The sequence below is a fragment of the Sporobolomyces salmoneus genome (assembly GCF_050403485.1).
Source record: "Sporobolomyces salmoneus JCM6883 DNA, S_salmoneus_JCM6883_v1_ctg36, whole genome shotgun sequence".
In the NCBI taxonomy this organism is placed as follows: domain Eukaryota; kingdom Fungi; phylum Basidiomycota; class Microbotryomycetes; order Sporidiobolales; family Sporidiobolaceae; genus Sporobolomyces; species Sporobolomyces salmoneus.
In genome coordinates this window covers 48,587-67,412 of record NW_027481127.1, presented here as the reverse complement: position 1 = coordinate 67,412, position 18,826 = coordinate 48,587, and the positions used below count along the sequence as shown (strand labels likewise).

Here is an 18,826-nt window from a genome sequence, read left to right as displayed (position 1 = left end):
TCGTATCCCAGTCGAGGTTCAGATCTGATCTTCATTGCGAGGAATGGCTATCGGAAGAGCCGCCTGCCAGTTCTCGATGACCCTTTCCAAGAGTAAGCGCTCCTCTGCTACAAACTCCATCGCGAGCTTGAGCCGTCCATCTTTCATATTCTGCTCATCCGGATGAGGCACATGTCAGTGTTTACGTCGAGGAGCGGAAGAAAGTAGTGGTGCGTACCTCTGCCTGATCCAAGACTTCAGACCCAGTCAAGGAGGACTGAAATTGAGCTTGAAGCCGTCGACGACACATCGATTGAACGACTTGTGCTATCATACTCAGCGCCGCTCGTACCTCTGGTAGAAGCGTTATGACTTCCTCCTCGTCCTCCTCCTCTTGTGTGACGAGCCGAGCCAAACTGTCCCTGAGCTCGTTCCGACGATCGCGAGAATCATGAGTTGCAGAGACGGAATCGACGAGTAGGTCCCAAAGATCGTGGGAGATCTTGGCATCCGCATCGAAGTAGTAACCTCTACTCAACGTTCCCGAGTGGTTGCGATAGGCGATTAAAGGATGTTCCTCCTCCTCTGACTCCTCTTCGACTTCGATTTTCCTTTCCTCCGCTCTGACGTCCATACCTATCTCCAACATGATCTCGCCGATCTCGTCCCTTGTGAAAGTAACCTTATCGTGTTCGTTCGCCTCCAATCTGAAGCCATATTCCGCGATCAATCTCGCATTCGACAAAGCTCCATACGAATTGAACATCTCTTCCCCTTGTTGAACCGGCGCATAGGTCGTCACCATCTCGACCGTATCGTCGTCCTCTCCCTCTCGCTTCGCCGGGACGTCTCTCGTCGGCAATGATTCCGTTTCTTCTCGGTCGTGTAAGCATTCTTCGACTCTCCCACAAACTCCACAAACCCACCCTTCCCCTTCTATCCCGCTCACCAATTCGACGTGATTTTCTTCTGGGTTGAGATGGTTGAAGGCATCGGCGAAGGGGACGAGAGCTAGGAGATGGAAATTTGGATCGATCTGGAATGAACGGGAGGAGACGAGTGAGTAGGCGTAGCAGAAAAGTTCGAGGTCCTTGAGAGGGTGGGAGTAATCGAAGTGGGGCGGGGGGAACAGGGAGGAGAAGAGTGGGAGGACGAGGGAAGTACAGAGGTTCGATAGAATTGTCTGCAAACCTCCGACCTACATATCAGCTTTCCTCGGTCCGCTGATAATCCGTAGTAGTGCTCACCCTATCAACATTGATCCGCTCCAGTTCTCGTTCGAGTTCAGTCCCTACTATCCAGCGACTCGCTTCCCCTTCTTTCTCCCACAACAGTCCAATGTCGATGATGTCTCTCGGACAATGTTCGAAATATCCCGCCCATTTCGATGCTGCCCCTAGCGATAGCTCGTAAAAGACGTGCACGGAGAGCTGGAGTGGTGGAGAGAGCGAATCAAGTTGATGTTGAGCGACGAGTGAAAATCGCGAGGAAAGGGAGGAATTGCGACGTGACAAGATCAGGGTCTTGGGAATTCTAGCAACTGCACCCAGCGATGAGTCTCCAGAACGAGGCAGCAAGAGGAGAGCGACGCACCAGTGTGATCAGGAGGAATCGAATCGAGGGCGATCACGCGAAGGGTGGGAGCTTGTTCGATTTCTAGTCGGGGATCAAGGTAGACCTCGTTCTGTAGTAGCCATTCTCTCAGCGAGAGCATGTACAGTAGTCGATGCGAGCGTGTGAAGTGAGGAGAGTCCAGAACTTTTTCGAAAGTTTATTTCCAAGTTGGCTCCGATCTCTTCTTCTTCTTCACTACCCATCGCCTTTGATCTCCTCGACAGCTTATAGCGTGTCATCTACGCATATCAACACCCTCCTCCCTTCGCAGGATCCGCCCTCTACAATCGAGGGATCTCCGTGGAAACACGTCTTTCGAACCTAGTCGATCACTAGCAATAGCAAGCAGAACGAAAGGATGGCAAGTGACAGCAAAGGGGATTACAAAGTCGTGGTAGATCAAGATCCTGAATCAGGGTTAGGAGCGGGAGGATCACGGTCGAATTCACCAAATCCGATGAGGGCTTCGTTCAGTTCGAATTCGGGTGGTGGATTGAGAGCTCAACCTTCGGGAATGGATCAGTTGATGAATCACCCGGCGCTACCGATCATGTGCTACTGCGCTTCGTCGATTCTGATGACCGTGAGTTGGGATTGTCTCCATTTGTTCGCGTTCGCAAGTTAAGCTAATGACACTTTTCCATCTCTCAGGTCGTCAACAGTGAGTAGCACCTCGACGCTCAGAACCTGACGAGAAGCTGACCCGCGCCCAATTGCAGAATTCGTCGTGTCGGGATCCCATTTCAACATGAATTTCCTCCTCTTAACGATTCAATCCGTCGTTTGCGTTTCCTGTGTCATCACCGCAAAACGGCTAGGCGTATGTTCCATCTATCCTCCCGTTACATTCCCGAACTGACAGCGTGTTGACGAGTAACAGGTGATTACGTTCCGAGATTGGGATAAAGACGACGCGAGAAAATGGTTCCCAATTTCCTTCATGTTGGTTTCAGTCATTTACACGGGTTCGAAATCTCTCGTAAGTTTCTCTATCATACAAGTTCCCTAGCTTGATTGAGAGGCTTACACGAGATTCGATTCGTAGCAATATCTTTCGGTACCGGTTTACACAATTTTCAAAAACTTGACGATTATCTTGATCGCTTATGGAGAAGTACTTTGGTTCGGTGGGATCGTTACGCCTTTAACTCTTGTCTCATTCGGATTGATGGTGAGTCGTGATCCTCTTCTTCAATGGATGATAAAGTCTGATGTAATAGATGGTTCGCCTCCTCAGGTTGTTTCGAGTCTAATGGCAGCTAGTCCAGATATCATCAATTTCCTCAACGGCGTAGAGACTGAGAAAGTTGCTGGACAATCAAACGTCGGATACGCTTGGATGATGGTCAGTTCCCATTGTCTTCGCTCGATTCCCTCAGCTTAGTTACTAACTTACCCTGATTCGCAGGTCAACTGCTTGGTCTCGGCAGGATACGTCCTCGCTATGCGCAAACGTATCAAAGTAACAAACTTTAAAGACTGGGATTCAATGTTTTATAACAATCTACTCTCGATCCCGGTACTCGTTACTTTCTCGATCCTTGTCGAAGATTGGAGTTATGAATCCCTCAGACTGAACTTGTGAGTGCTCTCTTCTGATAGTCGAGCCCCTGAGTCTGACAATTCGAGTTTATTAGCCCTGAGGAAACGAGAACTTCTCTCCTATTCTTGATGGCGTTCTCGGGCGCAGCAGCTGTATTCATCTCCTGTGAGTCTACCCTCCCTCATCTGTCAGAGCTGAAACTGATTCGCTTCCGCCTGATCGGTAGACACGACCGCATGGTGTATCCGAACAAACAGTTCAACAACTTTCTCCATGGTCGGAGCCCTTAACAAGCTTCCCGTCGCTGCTTCTGGCGTAAGTCTACCTATATTCCTCCCGAAAACGCAAAATCCTCACTGATGCGTCGTGCTCGTTCCAGTTGATCTTTTTCGGAGACCCAGCAACTTTCGCCAACGTTTCCTCAATCTTTGTCGGATTCGTCGCCGGATTGGTTTACTCTGCTGCCAAGTCGGCTCAATCGGCACAAGCGAAATTGGCGGCAACAAACGGGCTAGAATTAGGCAAACCGAGATAACTCCGATGATTCGACGAGTTCTCTTTCATTCTCAATCACTTGCAAGATGCTCTCCCTCCCGATACAACGGGATCACTCCTATCACCTGCATTCTCTCTCCCTCCTCTCTCTCGATACCTAGATTTTCATTTCCCCTGTTTTTCTTTTTCGCACTCACTCTCCAATTTTCCGGTTCTTTCGTTCATTCGAAGTTCTTCCTTTTGTCTTTTGGGAGGTCTTTCGTCTTCCTCGCTAGCTATTCGTGTACTGTAATCTGTATCATCTGGATCTCATTGACTTCGCAGCGTCATTGCGAAAGAGAGAAAGAAAAACAGCTCAATGGGGTTCTGTCTCCGGCTACTTTCCGTGCGAGCAAGTCGGAATCGTGGAATCCTCGTCGGCTGTGCAACGTCAAGCTCGAGGAGTAAAGTACGAAACTGACCGGCAAACGCTCAAAACTTTTCCGGTTAGTGAAGTCTTGATTCTTCCGACTCTCTCTCGCTCTCCCTTCTCCAACTCATTCACCATGACCTCGAAACCAGTACAAAGACTCGATCAAGTAGTCTCTCACCTCCAACCTCTCCAACAAGCTCCTCCAGCTCCCCCACACTCGGCTCGATTCCGTCCATCTCTTCCTCCCAACCTCCCAATCAATTTCACTCCTCTGAACCCCATCTCGTTCCTCCTGAAAGCGGCTCAGATCCGTCCTGACCATGTAGCGATTTCCCATCCCGCTCGAAATCTCACTTACACTTATCGAGAATGGTTAGCTCTCCCTCTCGCTTCTTCACCATGCTTGACCTTGAGCTGACAGCGTGACGACGAGGACAGGGCACTTCGAGTGAAGGACCTCGCCTACGCTCTCAAATCCCGCGGTCTGCAACGAGGAGATAGGGTCCTCACCCTTTTACCGAATCTTCCAGCTCACTCTGATGCACTACAAGCGATACCAGCTGCTCAAATGGTCATCGTCCCGATCAATACGAGGTTATCCGCTACAGACGTCGACTATATCATCCAAGATTCAGGGTCGAAGCTCTTACTCGTCGATTCAGAGCTCGTTCACCTTTTACCGAAAGACTTGAAAGGACGAGGAGTTCAAGTTGTGGTGTGCGCGGACAGGGACCATGACGAGTATGAGAAGTTCTTGGAGGAGGGGAGGGAGTACGATCGAAGGAATGGAGGCAAGGAATGGAGTGGACTCGAATTCATCGAAGATGAAAATGCTACTTTTGCGATTTCGTGTCAGTTCTCACCCTTTGTCCTGGACTTGAGGCGCTACTCACTGATTACGTGTCACCGTCTTACCATCCCGGACGAGTAGACACGAGCGGTACGACATCACGACCGAAAGGTGAGCTCGAGCACTGACTCGTTTTTCGCTTCTTTCGCTGGCTGACTCCGCCAAACTCTTTCGTCCTCAGGAGTCGAGACTACCTATAGGTCGACGTATCTCGCAGCTGTAGCCAACGCTCACGAAGCTCGACTCGACGACGAGAGCGTTTTCCTCTGGACTCTGCCCATGGTGAGGTCTTTTCTCCTTGCAATTCCTCCTGCTTCTCACTGAACCTTTCACCGCATCGCGATCAGTTCCACTGCTGTGGTTGGTGCTACCCTTACGCTACGACTTTAGCAATGTGTACCTCGGTGTGCTTGAGGGGAGTAGGAGATTATTCCGAGGTGTGGAAGGGATTGCTCGAACGAGGAGTGACGCATTATTGTGCAGCTCCGACTGTCGTCAGTATCTCTCCTCGTCTCCTTTCGTTTCTGGTACTGACAAGCCTCGAATTGCAGCAAATCTCAATCGTCAATCATCCTCTCGCACGTCCCGTCGACCATCCAGTTCGAACTGTTATTGCCGGAGCTGCTCCCACTGCTACCTTGATCGCAAGTCTCGAGAAGATTGGAATTTCGGTCGTTCACGGTAAGCTCAATTTGCGTGGCGTTGCAGAAATGTGCCGTCGACTGATCAAAGCTCTTCCTCGATTAGTTTGGGGAATGACTGAAACTCTCGGACCACTCACTCGTACCTACTATGTCGGTTCCCGCGATTCTCCGGACTACTACCGAAACATGGCTCGACAAGGTTTCGCATTCCTCACTTCGGACGATATTCGAATCGTCAAACTTCCTCCCGACGGCAGTGAAGAAGATCTCGATGCTCCCCTCGTCGAAGTCGAGCCGAATGGTATGGAAGTAGGTGAAATAGTCACGAGGGGAAACATCACGATGAAAGGGTACTGGAATAAACCTGAGGCGACGAGGAAAGCGTTCGCGGGTGGTTGGTTGCATACGGGCGATTTGGCGGTCAGGTTTCCCAATGGAACGTTCGCTATCACCGACAGGTCGAAGGATATGATCATCTCGTAAGTCGCGATCTTTCGTCTGAGACTTGGCGGATTTGAGCACTGACTTGCAGACTTGAGCAGAGGCGGAGAAAATATCTCGAGTCTCAGTGTAGAGAACGCTTTGTCATCACACGAAGCGGTACACGAAGTCGCAGTCGTCGCGAAGAAGCACGAAAAGGTCAGTGACTTGATCCCGCCTCTCTTTCTCCCTCGTGCTGATGAATCGATTGTCCGTTCTGCAGTGGGGAGAACGACCTCACGCATTCATTGTGCTCAAACCTGCACTTGCGCAACAATGGCAAGACAAACTGCACCACCTCGAGCAAGAACTGAAAACGTTCCTTCGAGGGAAGATTCCTCCGTTCGCGATTCCCGATTCGTTAACTCATATGACCCAAGCGGCGTTCGAGAAGACAAAGACGGCGACTGGAAAGGGTGAGTCTCTGACAAGTCATGAATATAAAGAGTCGCTGACCCATCAGGTCTTGTCCTGCTCACAGTGCAAAAGAAAGAATTACGAGAACTTGCCAACAAATGAATTCAGTAACATTATCGACGTCTGTATCAATACGCAAAGCAGTACCATCGAGCCTCACCTTGCTCAGAACCCGTCGTGCTTCTTGAGATCTGTTCTGCCCTCGAAAATTTCCGTCGAAGGTTTCAGATAATGCAGTCGATGTGCTGTCGCTTCTACCTTGCTGAGGATTCGAAGCATGTTACCTGACTCACGAGACACGGGTTAGCTACACATCTCGAGACACCCAGAGACACCCAGAGAAAAGGAGAGCAACTCACCTCCAGCAAGACCAACGATTTCTTTGTCGTTCCAACCTCGTTTGATGAGCTCCGAGATCAAAGAGGGGTACTTTGAAACATCCTCGAGTCCCTCGGGGACGCTCAGGATCCCATCAAAGTCGGAACCGATTCCAACATGTTCTCTTCCCGCGAGTCTTCCGATGTAATCAGCGTGATCTATTCAAGAAGACACGAGACTAAGTTCATCGCAGAAGAGTGCAGAAAGACGGGGACTCACCAGCTAATAGCGTAAGATTCGCTATGACCCCTTTTCCTTCTGGGAATTCCGATATGAATTCCGGTGCGAAATTCAAGCAGATCAACGCATCACCTCCTGGTACCCCCTTCTCGACTTCCCCGTTATCTGCACCCCATCCTTTACCCCCTTCTCCATCCTTCGTCGAATTCACCTCCCGTTTCGCGTGGTTGATCTTCCCGATACGTCTCAGAATCGAATCGGGGATATTCCTCGGTACCGAATGAACCCCTCTCGCATTCGAATGACTGAAGATCACAGGGGCTTTCGATTCCGATAGAGCGTCGGATGCGGTTTGAGGGGAAACGTGAGAGATATCGACCATCATTCCGAGTCTGTTGAGTTCTCGAACGGCGGTACGACCGAACGGGGAGAGCCCGTTCCAACGGGACGCGACGGAGGGAGTACAGGTATCCCCGAGAGCGTTGTCACAGGTGTGTGTGAGGGTTAGGTAGCGCACCCCGAGAGCGTGATAGGTACGGAGAGTCGAGAGCGAGGAACCGAGTTGATGTCCTCTGCGATGCGTTTCAAGGGTTGTCAGCTTTTGATCGTTGCGTGTGGATTGCTGGAGACTCACCCTTCGACACCGAGCATCCCTCCGATCTTACCTCGTTTGATCGCGCTGCGCCATTCTTTCGCACTCGAAACGAGCTCGAAAGTCTATCTCCACATGCACAAGTCAGGGGAAACGTAAGGACAGGCTCGACAGGTGACTCACATCAGAGTATCGATCAATGAGTAGTCTCGCTACATCGATCTGTTCGAGCGTGTCCCGGACTCGATGAGACGGAGTCGTAAAGTTTCGATCATCTTTTCCGTAGCCTTCGTCCTCTGGGCACGGAACAAAGACACTCCAGAAGCTGTCACCGTCACTCTAAAGGTCAGCTCAGATCGCCCGAGAGGATAGGAGTCAGACGCACAATCCTCCAACATGACCTTTTCGCAATCTCGGAATGTCGACGTGACCCTTGATACGTTGATTCAAGTCGAAGTCGTCAATCTGATTCGCATAGACATATCTCGCGAGGATCGGCAAGTCGATGTGACCATCTATCCCGAGGAGAGGTGAGCAAAGAGGGGAGTTGGTCAGCGAGAAGGAAGGGAGACTGACCGATAATCGGCTGTTTCTGCAGTAATTGAAGCGCCCGCTGGTCGGGATCCTTCGACAGGGGCTTGAGTGAGTCTAGGAGATCGGTAACGAGGTGTTTAGGCGAGAGTTCGAAGAAAGTAGAGCAGAGGAGGAAGCCGAGGAGGATGAGAGCGAGAAAGTATCGGGTTCGAGAGATCGTCGACTGCGGTCGATAGCTTGAGCCTATCGGAGCTTGTGAGTCCTTCATGCTCGTTGAGCAAGTGAGTGGAGAAGGGAAAGAGAGACCTCCCACAAGATCTCCGAACTCTCCTCTCTCCGTCACCAATACCTCTTTCCGATTTACTCTTCCTATCAGTACCGAGATTTACCTAATACTACCCTATTGAGCCGACTATCCGACTTCGAACCGTCCTCCAGCCTCTGTGATTCAACCTCATCTATTCCGATATTTTGACCTCTCTTCTCCGACTCTTCTGACACTCTGTTCGCGCCGGAACACTCCTATGTAAGCTCAGCGACTGTTTCTCTACCTGTCTATACAATCAGAAACAATATGAGGCTGATTCCGTCGGCTTCTCTCCAGTGAGCTCCCTCGAACCTTAATCGGCATCCGAAGGAAACTGTGGTAGTGAGGCTGGACAGGGTGCATAGATTTACTTAACTTGTACGTACCGAGATCAAGGGCCTTGGAGCGCGGACGCTGACCTTTTAGCCGCAGATTCAGATTTCCTCTCCCGCATCATGCCCTCGACAGCCCCATCCTTGCTCTCCCGGTTATCTCCCCTTCCCATCGACTCGCATCCCTCTCATACAGCAGACCATACCCCCTCAAACGCATCCCCTCATCAACAATCATCCGAAGCTTCTCTCTCGACTTCTGCCTCTTCCTCTGTCTCTCACTCCCTCTCGAAATCTCAGTCCCGAAGCTTTACCTCACCGAAGAAACCCAAATATGTAGGACCCGGATCACACCTCTCCTCCCTACCCGACGAGGTCCTCGACAGAGCACTCCCGATTCCTCAAAGTCGAAGCACGAATAGCTCTCGATGGGCTTCTTCCCCTCCTTCCCAGATTTCGACTTCAGCGAGTCGAAGTCACACAATCAAGAAAGGATTCTCTCCTCTACTCTCACCGACAACTCCGACTGGTTCAAGTCCACCTCCGATCCACTCCTCTTCCTCTCCCGCTCGAGCTTCCCCTTCAACTTCTCCAGCACTGCAACAAATCGAAGTCATGCTATCTCAACTCCGAACGACTCCCGGATCTCCCTCAAGACCGACATTCTCTTCATCTCCCTCGAATCGCACCCCGATCGCTTCTTCCTCTCCCTCGAAATTCTCGTCTTCTCCAAATCGAACGATTCTCTCGTCTTCTCGATCACCGGCTAGACCAGATTCGTTCATGTCGAGATCTCCCTCGAGTCGACAGCTGACTCCGACGAGCTCTTCGTTCAAGGAACCGAAACGACCTGCACTTGGAGGAAAATCTAGGTGGGCGAGAGATAGTGACGAGGAACCGGAACCTGTCGAGTTCAACTCGTCAGGCAAGGAGAAAGCAGTAGAAAAGAAGGAGCCGGAGTCTCAACGTAACGGTGTCGAGACAGCAGCAGTCAAGGAGGAAGATCAGAAACCAGAAGATCCTCCCCCGGAGTCTCCCTCTCAGCCCTTCGAGTCCTCTCACGAACCCGCTCCCTTCCATATCGACTGGGCCGATGATGATGATGACGACGCTCTCCCAGATCTCGACGATTGGGGAGTCACAACTTCAACAACTCCTTCTCTTTCGATCTCCGTAACTCAATCACCGTCTCAAGAATACCCTAACGAAGTACCCCTTTCGCCGACGCTCTCTACTACCTCATCAATCGTTTCCACCTCGACGAATCGCTCAAAACGGAACAAACATCGAACCCGACAAAATTCCGTTTCTTCCTCAGCTTCGACTTTACCTCTAATCAATGATCCCCCTCACTTCAACAATAACAATCGAAATCACCCACCTCCCAATCGATCTCAGCAACAACAGAATCGTGCTCCCCCGAAACCGGTTCAAAATAATCGATTATTCAATTCCGCTCGAGCTGCCGCTCTACCTCCTCCTCTTACCCCCGCTTCTCAACCGACTAAACAACTCCCACCTCATCAACAACAACAACAACAACAGCATCAACAACAACCTCCGTTCTCGAAGAACCGACCAACTGACACGAAACACGCTTCGGACGCACTCGAATCGAATTGGAGAGCGAAGGGACCGGGACCTAGTCCGGCGTTGTTCTCGAAATTGAGTGGGATGTCGAGTCCGAACTCGGCGAAAGGCGCTGGAGGTGGGGAAGGAGCAGCAGGGGGAGGCGGAAGGAGATCGAGAAGAGGGAGATCGAGAACGAGTAGCGCGAATGGACTTGTCGCTCCTGGTGGGAATGAGAAGAAAGTTACTCCTGCAGCGGCGGAGTTGGCGTCCAACGATGCGGGAGGAGGATGGACTAAGGTCGGAGGTAGTGGAGGAGGAGGAGGCGGAAAAAGTCGTTGGGCATAAAAATCATCCACCTCATTGTTTGTCAGCTTAGCTTAGCTTGAGTCACTTACCCATTGCTTTGCATGTCTCTCTCTCGTGTAGCTCTCCCATCGTGGTCATCTCTCTCAGTCAAGTTGTTATCTCATAATTTGTATTTTGGTTCTCGATATCGAAAAAGAATAATCTCCTCCTTCAATACAGATCCTTCGCTGTCATCCTCGGTTGCTTCACCTTACTCTCCGCCGCCGTTACTGGAGCCGTCGTGTTCGTACTCGTAGTAGTCTTCTGATCGAGAGCAGCTAGGATCGAAGGATGAACGGCTTCGGTCGCTTCTTCCCATTCTTCCTCAACCTCCTCGATCGGTTTCGGTTTCTCTCGAGACGGTTTCGACTTTGACGGACGTTCCTCCTTTTTCAATCGTTTCTTCGAGCGCTCTGAGCTGATTGACCCGACGTCCTCCTCTTCTTCGCCGTCGAGATCGAAAGATAAGGCGACTTTTCGTTTCGATTTCTTCTTTTTCGGAGGTTTCGTTGACGAAGAGGCGGTAGAGGGTTCGGCAGTAGAGCGAGAGGTGAAGTTAGGTTTGTAAGAACTGACAGTATCGAGAGTGACGGGTTCAGTCAAAGTCGTCGGCTCGTCGAGGGGAACTGAGGGTTTCGGTGCTGGCGGAGGATTCGATTCTGATTCGGGTTTGACCTCCTCCTCCTTCTTTTCGATTACGGCCTCCGGTTCCTTCTCCTTTCCGTCATCCTCGTCCTCGTCTTCATCGTCACTGTCCCCGAAAATGAGATCGAACAAATCCATCGGAGCTTTCTCCTCCTCCAAAATCTCCTTCCCCTGTTCCTCATCGTCCCCCAATCCAACCGTCTCTATCGTCATCTTCTTCCCATCTCCGTTCCCGTCTCCTCGACTTCCTCGAGTCTCGAAAGTTCCTTTCGCAACCTCCGGTTCATTCTCATCGACCACCCTCGCCGCCGCCTCGAACTGTTTGAACCCTTGACTCTCCCTCATCTGTTCCATCATTGAATCTCCAACCGGTTGACTCGTCATCCCAGCTCTAGAAGAATCACCAGTAGACCATCCAGTTGCCGTAGCTTCTCCGAAAACTCCCCCTACTCCACCTAAATCCTCCGGTCCTCCTCCTCCTGCTTCTTCGTAAGGATCCTTGACGCCGAATCGTTTACACAGTAACTTGGCCGGTCGGAAAGGGACAGTCGTTCGTGTGAGAGATCCGAAATTCCCTTCCCTTGCCGCCTGTTGAGCCATCGTTAATTTCGGTACCTCCTTCTCCGGTCCTTTCAATCCCGTAGCATCTCCATACGTTGAAGTCAAGTAATCCGTCGAGGTTGTAGAAGTCTTTGGAGTAGGTTGATACAGACCCGGCTCGATTTTCGGCGCATCGAGAGCTCCCAATTTCGAACTTTCGAATCGATTCCCGAGCATCCCACTAACGGGTTTGAACACCTTCGCGCTCGAAGCGTATTCCTGTAATTCTCGATTCAATTCCTCCACCGTTTGTAGTTTCCCATTCGGGAGTTTCCTCGGTCCGAACGGAGAAGAGGTCGTCGATGGAGGTCCAGAGGAGGAGGATTGATGTTGGAGGTAGAGGGTATAACGAGCTTGTTTGATCGGATCGGGAGAAGTAGACGCAGAGGAATAAGGTTGGAAGCCTTTTAGGGCGGATAAGGCGGTAGGTCGATCGAGAGGTGGAACGTAGAGTGAGACTTCCGCTTCCTTCTCCTTTTCCTTTTCTTTCGAGTTGAACTTGCCAGGAGCGACGGGTACACTGTTGGATGAAGTGGAAGGTGAGAAAGTGGAAGTGGAGGTGGTGGAGGAGGTGTTGGTGAGCGATGAGAGACGAGCTCGAGATTTCGAGGACAAGTAATCGAAGACGGATTTCGGGACGGGTTTAGGCGGTTCTTCGCCGAGGAGAGTACCTCTCTACACTCTCACGATTCTCGAGTCAGTTTTCGAATGCCGTGAGTGAGCAGAGGAGAATCTAGAGACGTACTTCGTTGGCATCGAGTTGTTTCCCTTTCCCTTTCCCTTTCCCGTTTGTACTGGTTTCTTGAGGTCGGTTCCAGAGTCGAGTTGGATCGGGTTTCCAACCTGGAGGTGGAGCTGGTGGAAGTTGAGAGCTAGCAAGCGGTCGAGAAAGTCAGCACTCTGTTCCTGATGAGAACGATTGAACTGAAAACTTACGTCGAAGCAAAATTGTTCGCTTCAGTATGTAGCGAGAATCCAGGTAACACCGGTGTTCCATCGTGAAACATGCCTTTCTCTGAGGTAGTCCTCGGAGGTGGCTGCAACGAGCGAGGAACGACTCAGTTCTTATTCAGGCTTTCCGCAGAGAGCTCAAGAAGAGAATGCTCACCTTTTTCTTGGCCTGCTGTCGCCCTTTCGAGCTCCCCGCAATTCTATACCCCTCATCCTCGTCCTCCTCGAGATCCTCCATCACTCTGAACGCTTTCTTAGATCCCATCTCGACATGATCCGCATACGGATCCTCCAACTCTTCTCTCCCTCTCTGTCCCGTTCCCCCAATTCCCTCCCTCCCCAATTTCTTTCCCAGTGTATCTCCCGGCTTATACCCCAAGCCCCATCCTTTCTCACTCAGCATCTTCCCTTCTTTCAGGCTAACTAATGGTCGATCCAAAGGAGCATACAAATGTTTCTTCGCTTCCTCATCCCCTTCTCCCTCTTCCTCCTCTACTGGTAGCGTGATTCCGAGTTCACGAGCCTGACGCTGCCGTTGGGAATAGGTGATTCGGGGACCGATCCCTTGAGAGGGACGCCATCCCATTTTTTGCATCAGTTTTAAACCGACTCGGTTCGTCGAAGGTTGGATGAGGGAAGTGAGGGCGTCGTCGAATGTTGAGGAAGAGGAAGGAGGAGCAGGGGCTTGGGAGGTGGAGGAGAGGGTACCGAATTGACCGAGTAAGGGATCGTATGCTGGAGCATGAGGTTTCGAGGAGGAGCTGGTGGAGTAGGCTTGATTCGTTTCGATCGTTCTTGAAGCCGCTAGTTCAGCTAAATCCTATAGAACCATTCCCCAATCGACCATCAGTGAGCGGAACAAAGAAGGAGGTGAAGGAGAGGGAGTAGTTTACCTCTTCATCCATATATTCCCTAGCTGCTTCCGTTACGTCTCTCTGTTTATTACTTGCTCGATTACTTCTAGAGGATTTGAACGTAGAGGGAGTCCATCCTATTCGACGAGTTTTGAGCTTCAGCATTTTCATTCCCTTCTTTCGCAATGAATGAAAGCGAGAAAGGTGTGGAACGTACCTTCCTTCGAACCGACAGTGTTGTAGTAACCCGCACTGAACCCCCCAGTAAACGCACCATGTAACCTTCTCCTATGTCACGTCGTCGCGCAACTCTCACCTCAAGTCAGCGAAAGATCTCAAAAGCGAGAGATATGAGAGATTGCAACGTACCTCCCTTGATCGTCGTAAACTTCTTGTTCCCAAACAGGTTTGAATTCGTTCTTATCCTTCTTGTTATCCGTTAAGGAGGGGAGAGCGGTACCGAGGGTAACGAATGATTCGGAGAGGTTACCGAACTCCGAAGAGGAGGAGGGGTCGGCGGCAGTAAGTTCGAGTTTACGTTTCAGGCGAGAGGAAGCCATAGCCTACGCTGAGCTTCGGCTGGAAGGTGGCAGTGGACGGCGGAGTGGGGAGAATGTGAAGTTGGAGGAGAACAGAGAGCTGGGAATCGGATCACTCTTCGACGAGTTGTAGCGCCGTAGCTGACTGAGTATTTCTGCTGTACGACCGAGTAGTCCTGAACGAAGTCAAGGTCGAGGTTGAATGAGTAAATGCGAGAAAACTCTCTCATCAAAAAGTTTCGAATCTCTCCCTTTCTCGTTCTCCACTCTCTCAGCGATGCCGCCCAACCCTTACCTCAAGGCACTAGGTGGACGATCTACCTCCGCCTCCGCCAGTTCTACTCCTTCGAAAGCAACGCCAAAGTCAAAATCGAAGAAAACTAAAAACTCCACTTCAACCTCTGCTCCCTCTCAGTCTCAGAAAGCCGATGAGTCAGGATTGAGGAAAGAGATCTTGGCGTTGGGAGGGGATGAGGAGGATTACAAGATGTTACAAGGGGTTGAGAGTGAATCGGAATTGGAAGACAACGATGGAGAAGAGGAATCGAAATCTTCTGTACGTTTCCATGAACTCTTCGCTTGAGAGCTTGTACAGAGGAATTTGGGAGAGCTAATGAGAGAAATCGTGTGCGGTGCGGTTTGTAGAAGGGATTGTTGACGGATTTAAAGTCATTCGTTAAAGGATTGGATTTTAAAGCGGTTGGGGCGAACGTACCGGATATCGAATCAGACGATGATGAGGAGGAGGAGGCAGAAGAATTAGTCGAAGCTGAAGAGTCTGAGGAGGAGGAAGAAGTGCAGAAAGCTCCTTCACCAGTTCCAGTTCAAAAGGAAGAAAAACCGAAGAAGGAATCAAAAGTAGAACGTGAACAACGTAGGAAATTGGAACGTGAAGCAGAGAAGGAGAAAGAACGAGCTGCGAAGATGGAAGAGAGAGCGACGAAGGAAGAGGAGAAAATGAAAATTGGACCTTCGACTTCGACGAGAAGTTCTCCTTGGGTGAGCTCTCACTCGCTCACTCTCCCCCAGTCAGAACTGTACTGATTCCGTATGTGTTGCAGATCGTCGACCCGACTCCCCAATGGTACTCAGTCCCCCTTCCCGTCGCTTCTCCTTCCGCCCCGAAACCTTCTCCCTCGACGATTTCCTCCCTTCTCTCTCACGGACAATCCCTCCTCTCGCGTGACAACGCTCTCTACACCTCTTCCCTCGACCCCAAAGCCTCTTCCCAAAAAGGTTCCACCGTCCCCCAAACGGGTCTCTCGAAAGCGGATCAAGTCTTCGTTCAACAAATCCTGACTTCCGGTACTTCCTCCGACAAAGTTTCCGCCCTTCTCCTGCTCGTCTCCTCCTCCCCGCTTCACACGATGTCGTACCTCGAACAACTAGCTGGGTTGGCGAAAAAGAAGAGTCGAGATGAAAGTGGACGAGCGATTCGAGGGCTCGTAGATTTTTGGAGAGGAGAAAATGGGGCGAGTCCGAATAGGAAACTTCGGGCATTCGCTGATCAACCTCTTCTACCGACGGTTGCGGTTGCTTATGAGGTGTTTGAGACGAAGGGGAAAGCGAAGGGAGAGACGAAATTGAAGAGGGAGGAAATGGAGAGATGTTTGGTGGTTTTCGCGTTCGAGGATTGGTTAAAGAAATGGTTCTTTACCGTACTACAAGCTTTAGAGGTACGCCCGCAACTCTCCCTTCTCTCCGTGACGAGGACAATGAACTGATGTACTCGTTGCGAAAACTCAAACAGCAAATGTCGGTCGACCCCCTCGCTCATCCTCGAACTCTCGCCGTCCTTCATCTCTCGAACCTACTCCGAGACAAACCCGAACAAGAATCAAACATCTTACGTTTGCTCGTGAACAAACTCGTACGTTCTCCCTTCTCTCTCCCTTCTCCCTCTTTCTCTGTCTAAAACTGACTCGCGTGCTTGATGACGTTTCAGGGAGACACACAACGAGGAATCGCCTCTAAAACATCTCACCACCTGCTCCAAATCCTCCAAACCCACCCTGGAATGACTCCCATCCTAGTTCGTGAAGTTGCTTCACTCGTCCTTCGACCTCGTTCCACCTCCTCCTCCAGTGGTACCGCTGCCTCGAGTGGGAGTCACGTTCGATTCGGCGGAGGGGACGAGAAGAAGCAAAAAGGAGAAAAAGAGAAAATCGTAGATCAAGGAAGGGATAACGCGAGGTATTATGGGATCATCACGTTGAATCAAGTCATGTTGCAGAAAGATCAGGGAACTGTCGCGGGGAAAATGATTGATGTTTATTTCGAAGTGTTTGGGGATGTTCTTGGTCGTCTTCCGGACAAGAAAGATGAGGGAGAGGAGGAGGGAGGAAGTGATGCTGAGGAGAAAGAGAAGAAGGAGAAGGGACAGAAGAGGAAGAGAGGAGAGAAAGGAACGGAGAAGAAGAAGGGGCAGAAGGAACAGCAACAGGAGGTTGGCGAAATGGATAGTAAACTCGTTGCGGCGGTTTTGACGGGAATTAATCGAGCGTTCCCATTCGCTACGATCGATGATGATGCGTAAGTCTTCTTCTCTCTCTCTCTCTCTCTCTCTCTCTCCCTCTCTCTCTCTCTCTCTCTCTCTCCCTGCCTCGTGTTCTCTCTACGAAGACTGACGATTCGAATTTGAGCGTGATGTAGGTTCAAAGCACGACTCGACACACTGTTCAAGATCACTCATACCTCAACATTCAACGTTTCGATTCAAGCCTTACTTCTAATCTACCATGTTTCCGCCGCTAAACGAGTCCGTTCTCCTCTTCCCTGTCTCCTCCCTCCCTTCTCCCTTCACTGACTCTCTCCCTCTCTCGTGTTCAGAGTATTTCGGATCGTTTCTACCGAGCGCTCTACGCCTCCCTGTTCGATCCCCGCCTCGTTTCATCCTCGAAACAAGCCCTCTACTTGAACCTCGTCTTCAAAGCGACTAAGAACGATCCGGATCGGAATCGAGTCATGGCCGTCGTCAAGAGGTTGTTACAGGTTTTGTCGACTATGGATGTCACGTTTACGCTCGGAGCGCTTTACGTCGTCTCGGAGGTCAGTTTCGCTCTCCCTTCTTTTCTATGGGTTGAATCATGTTGATAGGATTGGGATCTTTGACAGTTGATGGGAACGGTTCCGGGATTGAGGGAAATGATCGCTGAACCTGAATCGGAGAAGCTTAAATCCGCCGTCACTGCTATCGAAGACTCGAAGTCGAAGAAACAACCCAAGACAGACGAAGTCGAAGAGAAGAAGAAAGACTGGCCCACAACCTACGACGGTAAAAAACGGGAACCTGAATTCGCAAACGCACAAAACTCTTGTCTTTGGGAACTCGTCAGTCTCTCCCCCTCTCTCTCTCCCCCTGTCTCCTCGCGCATACTCACTCTCGTTTTTCGATCCTCAGATTCCTCTGTTGACTCACTGGCACCCCACCGTCACTCTCTACGCGACTTCACTCCTCACGTTCACTCCTTTACCGATCTCAAACGATCTCGAACAACATTCTCTCAACACTTTCCTCGATCGATTCATCTATCGTGAACCTAAGAAATCCGTCTCCTCCAAGGGTTCATCGATGATGCAAAGTGGTTTGACGGGACAGGATAGGAGTGGAAGGGTAGTGAGGATTAAAGGAAGTGGTGCGAAGAAGGGAGAGGAGAGGATTAATGGAGAAGGATTTAGGAGGAAAAATGTTTATGATGTACCGGCTGATCAAGTCAGTGCCTCTCTCTCCCTTTCCTCTGTTTGAGCGAGTTGGGAAGCTGATGAGAGTTTGAGTTTTAGGTTTTCTTCCATAAATACTTCACATCGCGTTCAACTCTCGAAGATTCGAAATCGAAAGCGACCACTCGTCGCAAATCCAAGCGTCGAGGAGAAGATGGTGAAGGAGGATCCTCAGACTCGGAGGCGGAAAGTATCGTCGATGCTGGAATTGCCGAAACTGGACAAGATTTCGATGAAGATGCGCTCGCCGCGGCAATGGAGCAGGAAATCGATGAGCCTGAGGAGGTTGATAGTGATGATGAGGAGATGGAGGAGGAGATTTGGAAAGCTATGAAGAAGAGTATGCCGAAGGAGAAAGGAGATCCCCTGGATCTCGACGAGGAAGAGGACCCCGAGGCAGCCATGGATGGAGATGATGACGATGATGAAGATCTCGCTGCGTACGACTACTCGGAATCCGACGCAGAGGACGGAGACGAAGAGGAGGTACCGTACAAGAGTCCATTTGCGGATGAAGCGATGGAAGAAGAAGGAGATGATGCTGGATTCCTTGAAGAGGATGATGATCTCCTTGGATCGGATCAAGACATCCCTCTCTATGGCGATTCAGACGACGACGACTCGGGAGAAGGAGAGGAGGAGGGGAAAGGAAAGGGAAAAGGAGGAAACAAGAACAAGAAGAGAAAACTCAAGCATTTGCCCTTGTTCGCGACGGCCGACGATTATGCGAAACTACTTGGTGGATCGGACGACGAGGATATCTAGTTTCCATTCGCATTCTGTGTTTGTTCTCTCTTTTGCAATCTCTTTATCTCGCATTTCGACCACTTCGTTTACGAGCTT

At 50.6% G+C, this 18,826-nt stretch overlaps 7 protein-coding genes across 7 annotated transcripts; 4 read left to right on the top strand and 3 right to left on the bottom strand.

Annotated features, from left to right (window-relative positions):
- Positions 1–18: 18 nt before the first annotated feature.
- On the bottom strand, positions 19–1,693 carry RKM3 (protein-lysine N-methyltransferase; the record flags this gene model as incomplete). Its single annotated transcript, XM_076633277.1, has 4 exons — positions 19–150; positions 218–1,162; positions 1,227–1,519; positions 1,573–1,693. The coding sequence occupies 4 exons, from the start codon at positions 1,691–1,693 to the stop codon at positions 19–21; spliced, it is 1,491 nt and encodes a 496-aa protein (XP_076486729.1).
- A 258-nt stretch (positions 1,694–1,951) lies between these two features.
- JCM6883_002583 (GDP-mannose transporter) lies at positions 1,952–3,671 on the top strand (the record flags this gene model as incomplete). The annotated part of the gene is made up of 10 exons (XM_076633276.1): positions 1,952–2,176; positions 2,245–2,254; positions 2,313–2,413; positions 2,474–2,572; positions 2,639–2,764; positions 2,831–2,938; positions 3,002–3,174; positions 3,231–3,301; positions 3,363–3,451; positions 3,516–3,671. The coding sequence occupies 10 exons, from the start codon at positions 1,952–1,954 to the stop codon at positions 3,669–3,671; spliced, it is 1,158 nt and encodes a 385-aa protein (XP_076486728.1).
- A 505-nt stretch (positions 3,672–4,176) lies between these two features.
- On the top strand, positions 4,177–6,536 carry JCM6883_002582 (uncharacterized protein; the record flags this gene model as incomplete). Its single annotated transcript, XM_076633275.1, has 10 exons — positions 4,177–4,415; positions 4,482–4,894; positions 4,975–5,004; positions 5,075–5,175; positions 5,241–5,387; positions 5,445–5,574; positions 5,641–6,016; positions 6,080–6,176; positions 6,241–6,433; positions 6,499–6,536. 10 exons carry the CDS (start codon positions 4,177–4,179, stop codon positions 6,534–6,536), a joined length of 1,764 nt encoding a protein of 587 aa, XP_076486727.1.
- A 63-nt stretch (positions 6,537–6,599) lies between these two features.
- Positions 6,600–8,386, bottom strand: JCM6883_002581 (dipeptidase; the record flags this gene model as incomplete). The annotated part of the gene is made up of 7 exons (XM_076633274.1): positions 6,600–6,718; positions 6,794–6,970; positions 7,032–7,564; positions 7,627–7,709; positions 7,768–7,909; positions 7,970–8,099; positions 8,161–8,386. The coding sequence occupies 7 exons, from the start codon at positions 8,384–8,386 to the stop codon at positions 6,600–6,602; spliced, it is 1,410 nt and encodes a 469-aa protein (XP_076486726.1).
- Positions 8,387–8,880: 494 nt separating this feature from the next.
- Positions 8,881–10,674, top strand: JCM6883_002580 (uncharacterized protein; the record flags this gene model as incomplete). Its single annotated transcript, XM_076633273.1, has 1 exon — positions 8,881–10,674. One exon carries the CDS (start codon positions 8,881–8,883, stop codon positions 10,672–10,674), a length of 1,794 nt encoding a protein of 597 aa, XP_076486725.1.
- A 171-nt stretch (positions 10,675–10,845) lies between these two features.
- Positions 10,846–14,284, bottom strand: JCM6883_002579 (uncharacterized protein; the record flags this gene model as incomplete). Its single annotated transcript, XM_076633272.1, has 7 exons — positions 10,846–12,594; positions 12,665–12,791; positions 12,856–12,956; positions 13,028–13,690; positions 13,764–13,861; positions 13,942–14,012; positions 14,094–14,284. 7 exons carry the CDS (start codon positions 14,282–14,284, stop codon positions 10,846–10,848), a joined length of 3,000 nt encoding a protein of 999 aa, XP_076486724.1.
- A 256-nt stretch (positions 14,285–14,540) lies between these two features.
- Positions 14,541–18,748, top strand: MAK21 (RNA-binding ribosome biosynthesis protein MAK21; the record flags this gene model as incomplete). The annotated part of the gene is made up of 10 exons (XM_076633271.1): positions 14,541–14,819; positions 14,909–15,262; positions 15,325–15,939; positions 16,014–16,133; positions 16,209–16,795; positions 16,916–17,021; positions 17,093–17,311; positions 17,378–17,593; positions 17,664–17,975; positions 18,044–18,748. 10 exons carry the CDS (start codon positions 14,541–14,543, stop codon positions 18,746–18,748), a joined length of 3,513 nt encoding a protein of 1,170 aa, XP_076486723.1.
- Positions 18,749–18,826: the final 78 nt, after the last annotated feature.